General features: G+C 37.9%; 1 protein-coding gene across 1 annotated transcript in view; it reads right to left on the bottom strand.

Annotated features, from left to right (window-relative positions):
* Window positions 1-21,273, bottom strand: part of RAB3GAP1 (RAB3 GTPase activating protein catalytic subunit 1) — a 110,969-nt gene that overhangs the window by 59,757 nt on the left and 29,939 nt on the right. The window contains exons 4-5 of the mRNA XM_005899488.2: window positions 8,138-8,270; window positions 5,019-5,097 (exon numbers count right to left, since the gene is read on the bottom strand). Of these exons, the coding sequence (XP_005899550.1) occupies window positions 5,019-5,097; window positions 8,138-8,270 (212 nt within the window). The remainder of the gene's footprint in view (window positions 1-5,018; window positions 5,098-8,137; window positions 8,271-21,273) is intronic.

Here is a 21,273-nt window from a genome sequence, read left to right as displayed (position 1 = left end):
CTTTATTCTGGAAAAGACACTAGTAAGAGAATGAAAAGATAAACTACTGTCTAGAGAAAATATTTGTATTTAGAATATATTTAAAAACTCTCAAAACACAACAATAAGAAAACAATTCAATTAAAAAGTGGGCAAAAGACTTGCAGACATTTCACCACAGAGTATATTCATGGCAAAAAACACATGAAAGATATTCGAAATCAAAATTAGGATGAGATATTCTCATTCTAACAACACATCTGTTAGAACAGCTAAAACTAAAAAAACTGACACCAAGTGCTATTGTGGATACAGAGCAACTGAAACTCTCATATGTTGTTAGTGGAAATGCAAAATGGTACATCACTTTGGAAATCAGTTTGGCTGTTTCATATGAAGTTAAATATACACTTAGCATGTGACTGGCTTCCATGTGACTTAATCACACCCTAGGTACTTACCCAAGTAACCTAAAAATATATTTTCATATAAAAGATCTACACAAAAATATTTACAGCAGCTCTACTCATAAATGTCCAATCCAAGAAATAAATCTATTATCCCTCAACAGGGGAATGAGTAAACAAACTATGGTATATCCCTACAGTAGAATACTACTAATAGAAAGGAACAAACCATTGATACAAAATTATTTCAAATGATCTCAAAAGTATTATGCTGAGTGAAAGAAGACAGTCTCATATGGTTACTATTTGATTCCATCTCTATGAAACTCCTGAAAGGTCAAAACTTACAGTGACTAAGAACATGTTCAGTTCAGTTCAGTTCAGTTGCTCAGTCGTGTCTGACTCTTTGCGACCCCATGAATCGCAGCACGCCAGGCCTCCCTGTCCATCACCAACTCCCGGAGTTCACTCAGACTCACGTCCATCGAGTCAGTGATGCCATCCAGCCATCTCATCCTCTGTCATCCCCTTCTCCTCTTGCCCCCAATCCCTCCCAGCATCAGTCTTTTCCAATGAGTCAACTCTTCGCATGAGGTGGCCAAAGTACTGGAGTTTCAGCTTTAGCATCATTCCTTCCAAAGAAATCCCAGGGCTGATCTCCTTCAGAATGGACTGCTTGGATCTCCTTGCAGTCCAAGGGGCTCTCAAGAGTCTTCTCCAACACCACAATTCAAAAGCATCAATTCTTCGGCGCTCAGCCTTCTTCGCAGTCCAACTCTCACATCCATACATGACCACAGGAAAAATCATAGCCTTGACTAGACGAACCTTTGTTGGCAAAGTAATGTCTCTGCTTTTGAATATGCTATCTAGGTTGGTCATAACTTTCCTTCCAAGGAGTAAGCGTCTTTTAATTTCATGGCTACAGTCACCATCTGCAATGATTTTGGAGCCCCCCAAAATAAAGTCTGACACTGTTTCCACTGTTTCCCCATCTATTTCCCATGAAGTGATGGGACTGGATGCCATGATCTTCGTTTTCTGAATGTTGAGCTTTAAGCCAACTTTTTCATTCTCCACTTTCACTTTCATCAAGAGGTTTTTTAGTTCCTCTTCACTTTCTGCCATAAGGGTGGTGTCATCTGCATATCTGAGGTTATTGATATTTCTCCCAGCAATCCTGATTCCAGCTTGTGCTTCTTCCAGCCCCAGCGTTTCTCATGATGTACTCTGCATAGAAGTTAAACAAGCAGAGTGACAGTATACAGCCTTGACGTACTCCTTTTCCTATTTGGAACCAGTTTGCTGTTCCATGTTAGTGACTGCCAAATATTAGAATGGAGAAGAGTTTGGGGGAGGTTACACAACTATCCTATACTCTGTGGTACCAGCTTTAAAAACTATAGGGGACTTCCCTGGTGGCCCAGTAACTAAGAATCCACCATGCAATGCAGGGGACATTGGTTCAATTCCTGATTGGGGAACTAAGATCTCACATGCCCCCAGGCCCACACATTCTAGAGCCTATATACTGTAAAACGCAAAAACGATTCCAAGTACTGCAACTAAGATTCAACACAGCCAAATAAGTAAATATTTTTAAAATCTTGTGTACAAATGCACATGAAAAAGAAAAACCTGGAAGTATTAGTCGCTCAGTTATGTCTGACTTTTTGCAACCCTATGTACTGTAGCTCTTTAGGCTCCCCTGTCCATAGGATTTTCCAGGCAAGAATACTGGATTGAGTAGCCATTCCCTTTTCCAGGGGTCTTCCTGAGCCAGGGATTGAACCTGGGTTTCCTGTATTGCAGGCAGATTCTTTACCATCTGAGCCACCAGGGAATGTACATGGTACCATTATTTTCACTCTAATGGTAGAAAGCAAAGAGGAGTTAAGGAGCCTCTTGTTGAGGGTAAAAAAAGGAGAGTGAAAAAGCTACCTTAAAACTCAATATTTAAAAAATGAATATCATGGCGTCTGGTCCCATCACCTCATGGCAAACAGATGGGAAAAAACTGGAAACGGTGACGGATTTTGTTTCCTTGGGCTCCAAAATTACTGCAGAGTGAGTGTAGCCACAAAATTAAAAGATACTTGCTCCTTGGAAGAAAAGCTATGAAAAACCTAGACAATGTATTAAAAAGCAGAGACATCATTTGCCAACAAAGGTCTGTATAGCCAAAGCTATGGTTTTTCCAGTAGTCATATATGCATATGAGAATGGAACCATAAAGAAGGCTGACAGCTGAAGAACTGATGCCTTCAAATTGTGGTGCTGGAGAAGACTCTTAAGAGTCTTTTCGATTGCAATGAGATCAAACCAGTCAATCCTAAAGAAAATCAACCCTAAAGATTCATTGGAGTGACTGATACTGAAGCTGAAGTTCCAATACTTTGGTTACCTGATGCGAAGAGCCTACTCACTGGAAAAGACCCTGATGCTGGGTAAGACTGAGGGCAAGAGAAAGGGGCAGCAGAGGATGAGATGGTTAGATTGCATCACAGACTCAATGGACATAAGCTTGACCAAACTCTGGGAGATAGGGAAGGACAGGGATGTCTGGCGTGCTTTAGTTCGGCAAAGAGCTGGACACAACTTAGCAAATGAACAACATATGTGTTAAAGTTCAGTGAACATCAAAAAAAAGTCCAACTTACTGTATGTTAATTTCTAAAATAAAATTTTATAAAAATGGGAACATTAAAAAACTAACAAGTGATTTTCATTAATATATAAACAAATCACTAACAAGTGATTCATTAACACAAAGAAAGATTTCACAAATTCACTCAATGAATATTTAACCATGGACTATGTGTCAGTACACTTTCTTGAAATATTAAAAAGCTGAACAGAAATTATATAACAGCATTGTAATTTTGATATATATATGTGATATATATAATGTTATTATCTTATTAAATCCTCACAAATACTCTCAACGGTACATATTATTTATTATTTTGACTTCACCAACTTAGAAACCAAATCAGCGAAATTAAGTTTTGCCCAAAGTTTCTGAGGTAATAGGTACCTGAGCTACTGCCTGGCCAAACAGTAGATCAATTAATGCTGAATGAATGAATGTAAATGCAAACTCTATGACACCATGCTGCCTTCTGATATATTTTGTCATATTAAATGTATGTATTTATATTCTAAAAGATAAGAGAATCAGGATGGGGACTTCCCTGGTGGCTCAGTGGTAAAGAATTTGCCTGCCAATGCAGGAGACAGGGGTTCAATCCCTGGTCCAGAAAGAGCCCACATGCCACGGAGCAACTAAGCCCATGTACCACCATTACTGAGACTGTGCTCTAGAGCCAGTTAGCCACAGCTACCGAAGCCCACATGACCTAGATAGAGTCTGTGCTCCACAATAAGAGAAGCCATGGCAGTAAGAAGTCCACACATTGCAACTACAGAGTAGCTTCTCCTCACAGCAACTAGGGAAATCCTGCACAGCAACAAAGACCTTGCACAGCAAAAATAAATAATAATAATAAATAATATTTATGAAACATTATCCAGTTTATTGCATATGCAAATAATTTTATGTGTCACAATGGAATGAAACACAGATTATCATTCTTCCCCTTCCTTAGAAATTCTTTAATTAAAAAAAAAAAAATCAAAAGACTGACTCAGGCCAATAGAGTAAATTAAAACCAGTATACAAATTTCCTTTAACTAGGTCTTCTTTTTTGACCATATACTTATGCTTGGGCCATTTTGGTGAGTGAGTGAATATAGTGTTATGTTTTAACACTAACATCTCCAAAATAAAGAAATGCTGTGAATAAATGAAAAAAATTAAAAGAACTTCAGAGAGATTACAAGACTTTTTAAATGTGATAATCTTAAATTAACATACCACATTTATAACTAAGACACAATTGAGTTTTGATGTTATAACATAACTGAGATCAATATTTTATGTCAATTCGATTTTCAACAATATATATGCAGCTTTCTATATTTAATTGTTCTATGCTAGTCATCAGAATCATAGTTAAGTACAACCTGGACTATGACTACTGTGCAAAAGAGAGTTAACGGCCCTGTGACTGCTACCCTCAGAAAGGCCTACTTGCAAGGCCTGGTTGATATTTGGGTTTGGGTACTTGGATTTGGGGAGGGGTCACATCATTTATCCTAACCAATAAAGTTATTGTGCCTAAATTGTACAAACAACATGGTTTAAACAGCAGGTTTACCTGCTTTCCTTCTAGGAGTCTGAAATTTTCTTATGTCACAGTCAGAAGGTACGTACGTGACATGTCACTAGTTAAAAACCTGAGAGAGCTGAGCTTCTACAAACAAGTTTCTCTGGTAGACAATTATGTATTGTCACAACTTGTTGCTAAGGGAATTCAGTATGCCCTGTGTGACTCCATTAGGAAAGGACTCTTAAGCACCTGCACTTCCTCCAAACTTTGCCTCAGGCACTTTTCCTCTTTGCTGATTTTGCTTTGCATTCTGTCACTGTAAGAAATCCTAGCAGTAAGAGCAACTATCAATACATGCTGAGTCCTGTGCGAATTCCCAGCAAATCATCTATCTTGCGGGCAGTCTGGGGGCCTCCCTGACATACATTCTGAAAGTTATTTGTGTAAAATGTATACTTACCATCTTACCAGGCAATGTGCTCTGGGAGGAAAGTCATTATTCATACACAGCAAATCTTGCATAGATTGTGGAATAACATCTACAGAAACATTTGACAATGAACAAGTGAGTACATTCATTCTAAGGCAGAATTTCATCGTATAATTTAAAGATAGTCTATAACACGTCTTGCTAGTCCATGTAGTTTTGCCATTGCTTAAGGATTTACATCTAGGGCTAAAGATAAACTTTGGAAGGACACCGGTATCTCTCTCTTGCTCTCTCTTTTCTTAAAAAAAAAAAAAAAAAAGCCAGTCTAAAAAAAAAAAAAATATATATATATATATCTCATTCCCATGTTTATAGTATTTTCCATTTTTCTAAATCATGACTCAAACAATTCTTCATTCCTTACTAGAAAGCCTTGGTTTTTTTTGTTCTTCTTGGCATGCCCTTGGTCTTTACTTTTCTTCAAAATTTATATATAGAGTCTGTCAATTCTATATCACCTCCCATAGCTAGCCTTTGTTCATCTCTGGCCATCTTAAATATTCTTGTAAAACCACTAAGCTTTTTCTCCTTTATAACCCATATATGTGGAAGTACTTGCATTACAATCCGTAATAAGATACTAACATCAATGATTATTATTTATACTTGAAAATACACAATAAGTTCAAAATATAAAAAATGCTCATAAAAATACTTCCTTTTGCTATACAGCTATACTTGCTTAGCAAATTTATATTTTGTTAATCTGTAAAAAGAATAAATAGGAGAATACTAATAACTTGATGCTCTACTTAACTAAAGCAATAAGCAATTCAAATAATCAGTACTCAAATCTTCTGACCTCTGATAATATAGTTTTAAATGTGTATCTCCAAATTAACTGAGCTGATGATTTGCTTCTAACTTGTACCATTAGTTACAGCTTCGATCACAACCAAATTAAAACTCCCAAATATATACACATATGCAGCAATAATGCCTTAACTATCTTAAATTCATTCATTATCTCTCATCATTCCAGTCTCCTTTGTCCATCTCAGAAACACTGATTCTAAGCCTCCTTATTACAATAGCTTTTCCCTGATGTATGTTTTCTCTACAAATTAACAACACCCAAGATTTCTATACCTTGAACAGTTTCTGTCATTAATCAGCAGAATGCTGGACCCAGAAATCTTTAGGCTATTACTAGGCTTCCACCAGCTATGTGTATTGGCTTCCACCAGCTATGTGTATTTCCCTCTTCCCCTTATTCTTAAAGTATACATACCCATATTCTGGTTTATTTTATTTTGTTGTATAATTGTCTTATCCATGTATATACATGGTCAAATTATCTATCCTAGTTTATGAATCTAAATGCAGATGCTACCTAATTGTTTTGTGAAAATAATATATACAATAGAAAAGGTAATATAATTTTATTCCTACGTAAGAAAAGGTACAAAATATATCAGGCTTACACTTAGAAATGATAATCTATTTTGACCATCAAAACTTGAACACTCATTGTACATACTTATTTTCTGAGTGAATGAAAAAGAGTATTTGACCAGATTCAAAATTCACACTTTTTAATACCTTGCTCACTCACTATTTTATACTAGCAAATCTCAGAACAAAGATTTTGGATAATGTGACCTATTAACAACTATAAGCACCATCTAACGTTGGGCCAGGTACTGAAACAGGTACTTTATTTCAATAGGAAATGCAAAAAAATTTTTTTTTTTGCAAAATTTAATAAAATTAAAATATTAACTCAGAATTAGAAATTATTGTATTTCAACTTAGTAATAAATTATGAGATTATTATATTTTAAAAAGACTATTTTAACACGTATTCTTCTCTTAAAATAACTGGTAATATATGTGTGACAAATTGGGAGGGTATGACTGACAGATATTCACCATCAGGTGTAAAATAGCTAGTGGGAAGCTGCTATATAGCACAGGGAGCTCAGCTCCACGCTGTGACGGTCTAGGGGGTGGGATGGCGGTGGGGAGGAGGTTCAAGAGGGAAGGGATATATGTATACATGTAGCTGATTCACCTTGTTGTACGGCATAAACTAACACAACATTGTAAAGCAATTATACACCAATAAAAATATAAATAAATAAAATGATAATATAAATTAAAATTACCTTTGCAATTTTGTAGGGGGAAGAAATAAAACTCTCAGAATCCTTTATTAAGCAGCAAAGGATGTTTGCTAGCTTGAATACTAATTGCAATGCTTGTACAAGAGGCTGATAACATTAGTAATGGTGAGATACACACTTATGTACAGTATCTTATTAAATCTTCCCACTTACCCTCCAGGTAGGATTACTTCATTTTACAAATGAGATCAGTCAAGCTTAGAAAGGTCAAGTAATCCATAAGGAGAAAAACCAGAATTTTAATCCACTTGATCTGCCTCCAAAGTCTGGGGCATACAAAGCCAACACTGACTAATCAATAAACAACTTTCAAAAATTCTTCAAAGCCCAGCTTAGTTACCTAATTCTCCATAACACCTTCTCTGATCTCTCTGGATTAAAACTGATCTTTTCTCCTCTGAACTCCAGTAAAACTTTGTGCTTTGGGATAGCATTTATCACTTTTTACCTTTTATTATTGTTACTTATTTATAGACTTTAACTCCCCTACTGAAATGTACATTTTCTCAATTGGACTTTGCACAGAACCTAGCACATGTTTGGTTAGTCGTGTCCAACTCTTGTGACCCCAGGGACTACAGCCCGCCAGGTTCCTCTCTGTCCATGGGATTCTCCAGATAAGAATACTGGAGTGGGTCACCATTTCCTTCTCCAGGGGATCTTCCCAACCCAGGAATCAAACTTGGGTCTCCTGCATTGCAGGTAGTTGATTTACCGACTGAGCTATGAGGGAAGCCCTAGCACATGTTAGGCACTCTACAAATAAATGACTTAACTAATTCAAAAATGAATGATGCTGTAATAATTACTCTGCAAAGATCATACTCTATTTCAGGTGTGGTGAAACAACTGTGCATATGTAAAACATCTCCAGAGAATACTATTTAATTAAGTGAACTAAATTCATAATTTAAAGTTAAAATCACTCTTACAAGAGTTTAAAAATATGTAGTGAAAACTTACCTTCTAGTACTTCATCCTTTGCTTCTTTATCAGTGGATTCTTGTACAAGATAATGATGAGTGACTGAGAACTTGAAGTCTGCAAAGGAGATCTCATCTGATTTCTCTTCCCATGTCCCAGAAGTAAATATACCCTGTATTTCACAGAAAAACAAAAAAAGAAAAAACATCCACCATAACATATTCAATAGTTATCATTAGTTTTTTAACCACAAATCTTTTTTCCCTTTTTCTGCCTCTTAATCTAAAAACTTGATCCTATATTTATCCTCCCCAAAAGGGAAAAGGAAAAACATACAAGTGAATAAACCAAGAGGAAATTATTTATAAGTGACTTATCACAGTGGTCCTTTAAAAAGAAAATTTCCCTAGAAAATTAACTATCAAGTGCCTAACAAAATTGTAATTTTCAAATAATCAAGCAATTTTGGTAAGATGAGTCTCTATATAAAATAATGAATATATAGTAAATCCCATGCCTCTTCACATACCAAAAAAAAAAAAAAAACCCAAAACCCAACTCTCTCTACCAACAGCAGAATCTGAGTATCTTTTAACAGAAACTGGTTAAACAAGGGTTTCATAAATTTTAAAAATTAGAAAAAATACATGACAATAAAATATTTATTATAAAAATCTCAAATCTAATAACATCACTATGTAGTACACAGCATTACTGGGAGATCAGAAATTGCTTCAGAAACAAGCAAATCTGTAAAATCACTTTAAGTAATATGGTATCTGTAGCATTTATTTGCTTAACAGGTTCTGTGAGTTTCTTTATCCAGCTCTGGCATTCAAATATTTTCACTTAAATATCAATTTGATTGGAAAACATTTTAATTAAAAGTTTCAAATAGCGCCCTTACTTACATAATGTAATCATAAAAAAGGATTTTTCTCACAAAGCTTCTAGTCTCCCATTGCTGTTCTTTCCACTGGAGAAGTCTATAGTCATTACAGCATAGCACCACCAAGAGGCAGAAATACCAACTCAGCAACTTCCAAGTACAGAGAGCCCCAAACTAGATAAGAAACTGTGAGGAATGATTCTGTGAGTCACTGAGTTTTTAAAAGTGTTGTTTGTATCCTGCAGATGTATGGCAAAACCAATACAATATTGTAAAGTAAAAAAATGAATAAATAAAAATAAAATAAAATAAAAATAGAAGTGTTGTTTGGACTATACCTATCATATAACATCCAGCAGTTTTATGTATTCTTGGAAAGGCATATAAAATTCTGAATCTTTTTGTGACGAGAATAACCACCACGTATCCTACATATCACAGAAAACTAACCAAACTGATCACATGGATCACAGCCTTGTCTAATTTAATGAAACTATGAGCCATGCCATGTAGGGCCACCCAAGACGGATGGGTGATGGTGAAGAGTTCTGACAAAACGTGCTCCACTGGAGAAGGGAATGGCAAACCATTTCAGTATTCTTGCCTTGAGAACCGCATGAACAGTATGGCAGAAAATGAAGAGGAAATAAACAGCCTCTTGATGAAGGTGAGAGAGGAGAGTGAAAAAGTTGGCTTAAAACTCAACGTGCAGAAAACTAAGATCATGGCATCTGGTCCCATCACTTCATGGCAAAGAGATGGGAAAACAATGGAAACAGTGACAGACTTTATTTTCTTGGGCTCCAAAATCACTGCAGATGGTGATTACAGCCATGAAATTAAAAGACGCACGCTCCTTGAAAGAAAAGCTACGACCAACCTAGACAGCATATTAAAAAGCAGAGATATTACTTTGCCAACAGAGGTCCATATAGTCAAAGCTATGGTTTTCCCAGTAGTCACATATGAATGTGAGAGTGGGACTATAAAGAAAGCTGAGCGCCAAAGAATTGATGCTTTTGAACTGTGGTGTTGAAGAAGACTCTTGAGAGAGTCCCTGGAACTGCAAGGAGATCAAACTAGTCCATCCTAAAGGAAATCAATCCTGAATATTCATTGGAAGGACTGATGCTGAAGCTGAAACTCCAATACTCTGGCCACCTGATGGGAAGAGCCAACTCATTAGAAAAGATCCCCATGCTGGGAAAGTCTTAAGGCAGGAGAAGGGGATGACCGAGAGTGAGATCACTGGATGGCATGACCGACTCAACGGACATGAGTTTGAGCAAGCTCTAGGAGTTGGTGGAAGACAGGGAAGCCTGATGTGCTGCAGTCCATGGCGTCGCAAAGAATCAGACACAACTGAGTGACTGAACAAATAACATGCTACATATCAAAATCTAGGATTTTTTTTATATGTTAGGTTTCTTAAACTGAGGTTCAGTTCAGTTCAGTCACTCAATCGTGTCTGACTCTTTGTGACCCCATGAATCACAGCACGCCAGGCCTCCCTGTCCATCACCAACTCCCAGAGTTCACTCAGACTCATATCCATCAAGTCAGTGATGCCACCAAGCCATCTCATCCTCTGTCTTCCCCTTCTCCTCCTGCCCCCAATCCCTCCCAGCATCAGAGTCTTTTCCAATGAGTCAACTCTTCACATGAGGTGGCCAAAGTACTGATGTTAAATTAAGATATCTATTACCTAAACCAAAAGTCTCAAACTGCAATAAGAAATAATGATACACATAAGAACTTGGTTTGCTAGGAAGAAAGCACACTATAAAGCAGTGAAATCTAAAACTAAGGTAGGGGGAGAAGTCCAGAAAATGAGAGATAAGTTCCATTTCAAGCTTGCAAAAAAGCTGAAAAAAAATTTTTGAGGTTTTTTTGTTTTTTTTTTTTAATTGAAATGTACTTGGTTTACAATGTGTCAGCTTCTGATGTATAGCAAAGTGATTCAGTTATATATTCTTTTTCATACTCTATTCCATTATGGTTTATTCCAGGATATTGAATACAGTATCTGTGCTATACAATAAGACCTTGCTCTTTATCCATTCTATATACAATAGTTTGTATCTGCTAGTCCCAAACTCCCAATCCAACCCTCCCCTACCTCCCCTCCCCCTTGGCAACCACAAGTCTGTTTCCTATGCCTTTGAGACTGTTTCTGTTTCATATGTAAGTTCATTTGCGTCATATTTTAGATTCCACATGTAAGTGATATCATACAGTATTTGCCTTTCTCTTTCTGATTTGCTTCACCTAGTATGATAATCTCTAGATCCACCCATGTTGCTACAAATGACATTATGAAATATTATTTTAAAATGAGACAAAAGTAGACTTGCCTGGTGGTCCAGTGGTTAAGACTTGGCATTTTCCACTGCAGGGGGCATATGTTCAAGCCCCGATCAGGGAACTAAGACCTTGCATGCCTCGTAGCACAGCCAAAACAATTTTTGTATTAAATAAGTAAAATAAAAAATTTTAAAGAAAATATATTTATTTTAAAAAACCTAAGTTTTAAAAAATGATACAAAGAAACATCATTTGATCCTACTCCTGCATTCTAGATACCATGACTGTCAACCTTACCAAACAGCTATCTCAAGGTGGATTTGGTTGTATTTGACATAAAGGACATCCAGATTCTGTATGCAGAACAAACTTAAGATAATTTACCTTGATTGAAAAATAACACTCCAACCTCCCTCCTTCAATTGCATTATGATACAGTCATTTGTAAAGATTATATTTACTATTAGAACCAGAAGGTCAACATTTAGTTCAGAATTAATCTAATAATTCAAATATAACTTCTGATGGCCCTACTCAGACAATAAAAAGAAATAAGCACACAGACTGGAAAGAAATAAAACCATCTTCTTTCACCAATGGCCTGATTATGTACATAATATGTCCAAACAAATCTACAAAGTACTAAAACTAATGAATTTATGAAGTTGTGGAATTCAAGGTCAGTATACAAAAATCATCTGCACACACACACACACACACACACACCAAGCAAACACTTGGGAAATTATTATTTTTTTTTACATATCACTCTTAAGACATCAAAAAAATCAAATATCTACGGCAGAGACTCAATGAAAGATGAACAAGAACTCTACCTAAAAATACCTCAAAGTATTGCTAAAAAGATACTAAACACCTAAACAGAGATATCATGTACACAGACTGGAAAACACAATACCATTAAGATGTCAATACAAATCAATCAAATCCTAATCAATATCCCAGCAGCCATTTTGTAAAGACTGACAAGCTGATTCTAAAACTAATATGAAAATCCAAAGAACCAAGAGTAGCTAAAATAATTTGATGAAAAGTATACTATCTGATTTTAAGATTTACCTTGCTACAGCACTTGAGACAGTATTCAGTTCAGTTCAGTCGCTCAGTCCTGTCCAACTCCTTGCGACCCCATGAATCACAGCACGCCAGGCCTCCCTGTCCATCATCAACTGCCGGAGTTCACTGACTCATGTCCATCAAGTCGGTGATGATATCCAGCCATCTCATCCTCTGTTGTCCCCTTCTCCTCCTGCCCCCCAACCCCTCCAGACCCAGCATCAGGGTCTTTTCCAATGAGTCAACTCTTCACATGAGGTAGCCAAAGTACTGGAGTTTCAGCTTCAGTATCAGTCCTTCCAATGAACCCCCAGCCCTGATCTCCTTTAGGATGGACGGGTTGGACCTCCTTGCAGTCCAAGGGACTCTCAAGAGTCTTCTCCAACACCACAGTTCAAAAGCATCAATTCTTCGGCGCTCAGCTTTCTTCAATGTCCAACTCTCACATCCATACATGACTACTGAAAAAACCATTACCTTGACTAGACAGACCTTTGTTGGCAAAGTAGTATCTCTGCTTTTTAATATGCTGTCTAGGTTGATCATAGCTTTCCTTCTAAGGAGTAAGCGTCTTTTAATTTCATGGCTGCAATCACCATCTGCAGGGATTTTGGAGCCCCCAAAAATAAAGTCTGACACTGTTTCCACTGTTTCCCCATCTATTTCCCATTAAGTGATGGGACCAGATGCCATGATCTTACTTTTCTAAATGTTGAGCTTTAAGCCAACTTTTTCACTCTCCTCTTTCACCTTCATCAAGAGCCTCTTTAGTTCTTCTTCACTTTCTGCCATAAGGGTGGTGTCATCTGCATATCTGAGGTTATTGATATTTCTCCCGGAAATCCTGATTCGAGCTTGTGCTTCTTCCAGCCCCACATTTCTCATGATGTACTCTGCATATAAGTTAAATAAGCAGGGTGACAATATACAGCCTTGACGTACTCCTTTCCCTGTTTGGAACCAGTCTGTTGTTCCATGTCCAGTTCTAACTGTTTGTTCCTGACTTGCATACAGATTTCTCAACAGGCAGGTCAGGTGGTCTGGTATTCCCATCTCTTTCAGAATTTTCCACAGTTTATTGTGATCCACACAGTCGAAGGCTTTGGCATAGTCAATAAAGCAGAAGTAGATGTTTTTCTGGAACTCTCTTGCTTTTTTGATGATCCAGAGAATGCTGGCAATTTGATCTCTGGTTCCTCTGCCTTTTCTAAAACCAGCTTGAACATCTGGAAGTTCACAGTTCACGTATAGCTGAAGCCTGGCTTGGAGAATTTTGAGCATTACTTTAGTTACTAGTGTGTGAGATGAGTGCAATTGTGCAATAGTTTGAGCACTCTTTGGCATTGTCTTTCTTTGGGATTGGAATGAAAACTGACCTTTTCCAGTCCAATGGCCACTGCTGAGTGTTCCAAATTTGCTGGCATATTGAGTGCAGCACTTTCACAGCATCATCTTTCAGGATTTGAAATAGCTCAACTGGAATTCCATCACCTCCACTAGCTTTGTTTGTAGTGATGCTTTCTAAGGCCTACTTGACTTCACATTCCAGGATGTCTGGCTCTAGGTGAGTGTGACTGATCACACCACCATGATTATCTGGGTCATGAAGCTCTTTTTTGTACAGTTCTTCTGTGTATTCTTGCCACCTCTTCTTAATATCTTCTGCTTCTGTTAGGTCCATACTATTTCTGTCCTTTATCAAGCCCATCTTTCATGAAATTTTCCCTTGGTATCTCTAATTTTCTTGAAGAGATCTCTAGTCTTTTCCATTCTGTTGTTTTCCTCTATTTCTTTGCATTCATCACTGAGGAAGGCTTTTTATCTCTCCTTGCTGTTCTTTGGAACTCTGCATTCAAATGGGTCTATCTTTCCTTTTCTCCTTTGCTTTTCACTTCTCTTCTCTTCACAGCTGTTTGTAAGGCCTCCTTAGGCAGCCATTTTGCTTTTTTGCATTTTTTTTCCATGGGGATGGTCTTGATCCCTGTCTCCTGTACAATGTCATGAACCTCCATCAATAGTTCATCAGGCAATCTGTCTATTAGGCAGATTGTCTATCAGGCAATCTGTCACTTCCACTGTATAATCATAAGGGTTTTTATTTAGGTTATACCTGAATGGTCTACTGGTTTTCCCTACTTTCTTCAATTTAAGTCTAAATTTGACAATAAGGAGTTCATGATCTGAGCCACAGTTAGCTCCCTGTCTTGTTTTTGCTGACTGTATAGAGCTTCTCTATCTTTGGCTGCAAAGAATACAATCAATCCGATTTCGGTGTTGACCATCTGGTGATGTCCATGTGTAGAGTCATCTCTTGTGTTGTTGGAAGAGGGTGTTTGCTATGGCATGTACTTACACTGGTAGACATACAAAGCCCACACATCTGACCCCACCCTTTTACAGTTTTATCTTCCACAGTTCATTTCCATTTACCTATGTTACAGTGCCTAACAACTTGTATTGCCCCAGAAATATGCTTTATCTTTGATATCTATGCATGATTTATCCTGCTCTTCTCTATTTCTCTTGGCATACCTTTCATATATTCATTTTCCAAAATGCATTCTAAATGTTATTTCCTATAGGAAATCTGCTTTATTGCCACGAAAGGTAAAGATTCTCAGTGTTTTATTTAAATCTATAGAACAGCATCTTATTCAAGTCACTTATATATCTACTTCTCAATTAGACTGTGAAGAACAAACACTACAGCCTATTCTTTGCAGCTCAGAACCTGAAAGTGACTACATGCTTAATAAGTATCTTAGAAATTATCTTTCAATAGTCAGAAAACCATATTTTCCAAATATATTATACATATTTCAGTAACTATACAGAATATATAGACTGAGATCTAGTCTAACTACCTGAAATAGCACACAACCCAATCCTAAAGGTATTCTCTGACTTGAATTGACGTACGTGACAGTCATGTTGAGTTCTTACTGAAATTAATTTCCTCACTGTACAAATTAACACAGACGGGTAAGCCCACTGCCTTCCTGGATTAAGAGATTTTCTGTAACACCTAACATAAGTCATTTTTAAGATTTAGTTTGATTTACCAGAATCAAACGTCATATCATAAACAACCCAACATTAAACATATAATCTTTCATTTTAAAACTAAAATTCTATCTAATGTATTGTTTAACCAATTATTGAAAAATTTTTTCTTTCTACTGATAAAAACAACACATTATTGAAAAGGAGGAAAATATAGTAAAGCATAAAATATAGTGGGTGGTTTTCCATTTCATTTTTTGAGGAGCACAGAGCTATGGTTCTGAACCTAATAGACTTTATAATCACCCACAAGGCTTTTAAAAAGTGTACTAATAACTAGACTCCACAATAGAATAATTAAATAATTATTTAATATTATTAAATAATTATTTAATTAATTTAAATAATTAAATCAGAATATCTGAGGTTGTGTCTCTCTGAACACTAAAATTTTTGAAAAACTCCATGTGATTTGAAAGTGCAACCCAAGTAAACAAAATCTCAGTATAGAGCAAAAGTGAATATTTTCTTGCACTGATGGAAGGAATCCTTTTGAATGTTTGCAGTACTGAAATACAAATACTAAAACACCATCTATTTGGGGACAACTGAAGAACCACATACAAAATTAAAAAAAAAAAAAAACGAAGGTGGGACCTTTCCTTATGCTAGGCACAAAAATTAATTCAAAATGGATCTTACATGTAAATATAGGAGCAAGAACTACAGATACCATCAAGAAAATAAAGACAACCCATGATACATGCTGCAACATGGAAAATGGGAAAAAATGTGTGAATCAGATATCTCGTAACAGACTTAAAGAACACTTACAAATGCATAATAAGAAGAAAAATAATTCAATTTAAAAATGGACAAAGAATTGGAATAGATATTTCTCTCTAAAGAAGATATACAAATGGCCAATAAGAACATGCAAAAATGCTCAGTATGAATGGCCGTTAGGAAAATGCAAATTAAAGTCACAATGAGACATCACTTCATAAACACCAGGATGGTTATAATTTAAAACACAGAAACAAGGGAGGAGATCAACTGGTGGAGTAGAAGGATACTACTGAGCTTATGTCCCCACAGGAACACAGCAACACGTGGAGCAATTCATACTGTAAATAAATTGAAGAATGACAGAAAGACTCTTCTACAACGACAACTATGAGACAAGATCCACAAGAAGTCAGGTAGAAAGTAAGCAAAAGCTATCAGGACCTGCAGCGTTAGGAAGGGACACAGAAAAGGAGGGGGATATCTCAGGCTCAGATATTGTCTCAGAGAAAGAAGTGGTCCAAGTCACATACATATTGTACAACAACAGGAATCCACCTCCTTCAGTTCAGTTCACTCAGTCGTGTGCGACTCTTTGCGACCCAATGAATCGCAGCACTCCAGGCCTCCCTGTCCATCACCAACTCCCAGAGTTCACTCAGACTCGCGTCCATCAAGTCAGTGATGCCATCCAGCCATCTCATCCTCTGTCGTCCCCTTCTCCTCCTGCCCCCAATCCCTCCCAGCATCAGTCTTTTCCAATGAGTCAACTCTTCGCATGAGGTGGCCAAAGTACTGGAGTTTCAGCTTTAGCATCAGTCCTTCCAAAGAAATCCCAGGGCTGATCTCCTTCAAAATGGACTGGTTGGATCTCCATGCAGTCCAAGGGACTCTCAAGAGTCTTTGCCAACACCACAGTTCAAAAACATCAATTCTTTGGCGCTCAGCTTTCTTCACAGTCCAACTCTCACATCCATACATGACCACTGGAAAAACCATAGCCTTGACTAGACGGACCTTTGTTGGCACAGTAATGTCTCTGCTTTTCAATACGCTATCTAGGTTGGTCATAACTTTTCTTTCAAGGAGTAAGCGTCTTTTAATTTCATGGCTGCAGTCACCATCTGCAGTGATTTTGGAGCCCAGAAAAATAAAGTCTGACACTGTTTCCACTGTTTCCCCATCTATTTCCCATGAAGTGATGGGACCAGATGCCATGATCTTAGTTTTCTGAATGTTGAGTTTTAAGCCAACTTTTTCACTCTTCACTTTCACTTTCATCAAGAGGCTTTTTAGTTCCTCTTCACTTTCTGCCATGAGGGTGGTGTCATCTGCATATCTGAGGCTATTGATATTTCTCCCAGCAATCTTGATTCCAGCTTGTGCTTCTTCCAGCCCAGCGTTTCTCATGATGCTCTGCATATAAGTTAAATAAACAGGGTGATAATATACAGCCTTGACGTACTCCTTTTCCTATGTGGAACCAGTTTGTTGTTCCATGTCCAGTTCTAACTGTTGCTTCCTGACCTGCATACAAATTTCTAAAGAGGGAGGTCAGGTGGTCTGGTAGTCCCATCTCTGAAAACTAGCAGAACTTATAGGAGAGCTAGAAGAAAGCAAAACTTTGTAACTGAAGAACACACACACATGCTTGCTTACTCCCAAGAACAAGGCCTAGGAAGAAGAGTGAAACTTCCTTAGTTTCTGGCTGGTTTCTCATCACACTAAAGTGTGGGCACCATGGCCTACACCAAGTGCCTGCTCTAGCACCTCTAGCAATAATGCCGCTACCCATGAGAGAAAGGCTGTTGCAACCAAGGAGAGTGTGCATTTAGGAGGAATGTAGCCAAAGGGTGGTCATGCTAACACTCAGAGAGGCAACAGATACAGAACTGTCCAGAGCTCTAACTGGTGTGTGCTGGGACCAATTCAGGACAAAACCCAGCACACATTAAGAGCTTGCTCTGTCCCCAACTGCTCCAGCACAGTTCCCCTCCAGGGCAAAGGTGCCATTGCCAAGAGTGGGGAGTGCACACACTTAAGAGGAAACAAAACCTGCTCGAACTGACCCTCAAGGCTTCTGCTACAGCACCCTGGGACCCACCCCCACAGGGCTAAAACAGCCACGAATCATAGAAGCTCCAGCTTTTAGCCCCTCTATCTCCAGCCCCACCTCCCACCAGGTGATAGCTGACAGCCATCATGACCCATGATCATTTCACATCCAGCTCTCCCACCAAAACCACCAGGCACATACAAACTGCTAACAATGCTCCCACACAAGGACACTCCTTCAAGACCATGATAGGTAACTTTAACCTAATTTCACAGAGACAGAGAAAGTTAATCAAAATGAGAAGACATTTGTTTCAAACAAAAGAACAGGGGGAAAACACCTGAAAAAACAACTACTAAAACATAATTTATCAGATAAAGAGTTCAAATCATTAGTAATTAAGAATGCTAACTGAACTTGAAAAGAAAATAGATGAACACAGTGAGAATATTAACAATGAACTAGAAAACAAGTAAGAATCAGGCAGACCTGAAGACTGCAATAACTAAAATGAAAAACACACTAAAAAGAATTAACAGCACACTGCCTGATGAACTATGGACAGAGGTTCATGACATTGTACAGGAGACAGAATCGAGACCTTCCCCAAGAAAAAGAAATGCAAAAAAGAAAAATGACCGTCTGAGGAGGCCTTACAAATAGCTGTGAAAAGAAGAGAAGCGAAAAGCAAAGGAGAAAAGGAAAGATATAAACATCTGAATGCAGAGTTTCAAAGAATAGCAAGGAGAGATAAGAAAGCCGTCTTCAGTGATCAACGCAAAAAAAATGGAGGAAAACAATGGAATGGCAAAGACTAGAGATCTCTTTAAGAAAATTAGAGATACCAAGGGAACATTTCATGCAAAGATGGGCTCAATAAAGGACAGAAATGGGATGGATGTAACAGAAGCAGAAGATATTAAGAAGAGGTGGCAAGAATACACAGAAGAACTGTACAAAAAAGAGCTTCACAACCAGATAATCATGATGGTGTGATCACTCACACTCACCTAGAGCCAGACATCCTGGAATGTGAAGTCAAGTAGGCCTTAGAAAGCATCACTACAAACAAAGCTAGTGGAGGTGATGGAATTCCAGTTGAGCTATTTCAAATCCTGAAAGATGATGCTGTGAAAGTGCTGCACTCAATATGCCAGCAAATTTGGAACACTCAGCAGTGGCCATTGGACTGGAAAAGGTCAGCTTTCATTCCCGTCCCAAAGAAAGGCGATGCCAAAGAATGCTCAAACTACCACACAATTGCACTCATCTCACACGCTAGTAAAGTAATGCTCAAAATTCTCCAAGCCAGGCTTCAGCAATACGTGAACTGTGAACTTCCAGATGTTCAAGCTGGTTTTAGAAAAGGCAGGGGAACCAGAGATCAAATTGCCAACATCCGCTGGATCATGGCAAAAGCAAGAGAGTTCCAAAAAACATCTATTTCTGTTTAATTGACTATGCCAAAGCCTTTCACTGTGTAGATCACAATAAACTGAAAGGATAAAACTCTGAAGGAGATCGGAATACCAGACCACCTGACCTGTCTCTTGAGAAACCTGTATGCAAGTCAGGAACAAACAGTTAGAACTGGACATGGAACAACAGACTGGTTCCAAACAGGGAAAGGAGTACGTCAAGGCTGTATATTGTCACCCTGCTTATTTAACTTATATGCAGAGTACATCATGAGAAACGTGGGGCTGGAAGAAGCACAAGGTGGAATCAAGATTGCTGGGAGAAATATCAATAACCTCAGATATGCAGATGACACCACCTTTATGGCAGAAAGTGAAGAAGAACTAAAGAGGCTCTTGATGAAGGTGAAAGAGGAGAGTGAAAAAGTTGGCTTAAAGCGCAACATTCAGAAAACTAAGATCATGGCATATGGTCCTATCACTTCATGGCAAATAGATGGGGAAACAGTGGAAACAGTGACAGACTTTATTTTGGGGCTCCAAAATCACTGCAGATGGTGATTGCAGCCATGAAAGTAAAAGATGCTTGCTCCTTTGAGAAAAGTTATGACCAACCTAGACAGCATATTAAAAAGCAGAGACATTACTTTGTCAACAAAGGTCTGTCGAGTCAAGGCTATGGTTTTTCCAGTGGTCATGTATGGATGTGAGAGTTGGACTATAAGGAAAGCTGAGCACTGAGGAATTGATGCTTTTGAACTGTGGTGTTGGAGAAGACTCTTGAGAGTCCCTTGGACAACTAGGAGATCCAACCAGTCCATCCTAAAGGAGACCAGTCCTGGATGTTCATTGGAAGGACTGATGTTGAAGCTGAAACTCCAATACTTTGGCCACCTCATGTGAAGAGCTGACTCATTTGAAAAGACCATGATGCTGGGAAAGATTGAGTGCAGGAGGAGAAGGAGACGACAGAGGATGAGATGGTTGGATGGCATCACCAACTCAATGGGATGGGTTTGGGTAGATTCCGGCAGTTGGTGATGGATAGGGAGGCCTGCCGTTCATGGGGTCGCAAAGCATCTGACATGACTGAGCAACTGAACTGAACTGAACTGAGGTAATACAAAATAATACATAAGTGATCTGGAAGACAGAATAATGGAAAATACACAATCAGAACAGCAAAAAGAAAAACATTTTTAAAATGAGAAAAATTTAAGGGACCTTTTGTACATCAAGCATATTAACATTCACATTATAGCGGTCCCTGAAGGAGAGAGAAAGGAGTAAAAAATGTATTACAGTTTATCAAATTATGATTATGACTGAAAACTTGCCAAACTAGAAGAAGGAAATATACATTCAAGTACAGGAAGCACAGAAAGTTCCAATCAAAATGAACCCAAAGAGACCACAATAAGACATATCATAATTAAAATGGCAAAAGTAAAAAAGATTCTAAAGGCAGCAAGAGAAAAACAGTCACATATAAAGGAACTCTCAAAGGCTATCAGCTGATTTTCTATAGAAACTTTTCAGGCCAGAAGGGAGCACTGTGAAACCTTCAACCTCCGATACTCTACTCAGCAAGGTTATCATTCACAATTGAAGAAGGAATAAAAAAACTTCTCTGACAAGCAAA

Source organism: Bos mutus, chromosome 2, assembly GCF_027580195.1.
Source record: "Bos mutus isolate GX-2022 chromosome 2, NWIPB_WYAK_1.1, whole genome shotgun sequence".
NCBI classification, from domain to species: domain Eukaryota; kingdom Metazoa; phylum Chordata; class Mammalia; order Artiodactyla; family Bovidae; genus Bos; species Bos mutus.
The sequence above is the reverse complement of the archived record's forward strand: the minus strand, read 5'-3'. Positions and strand labels throughout refer to the sequence as shown.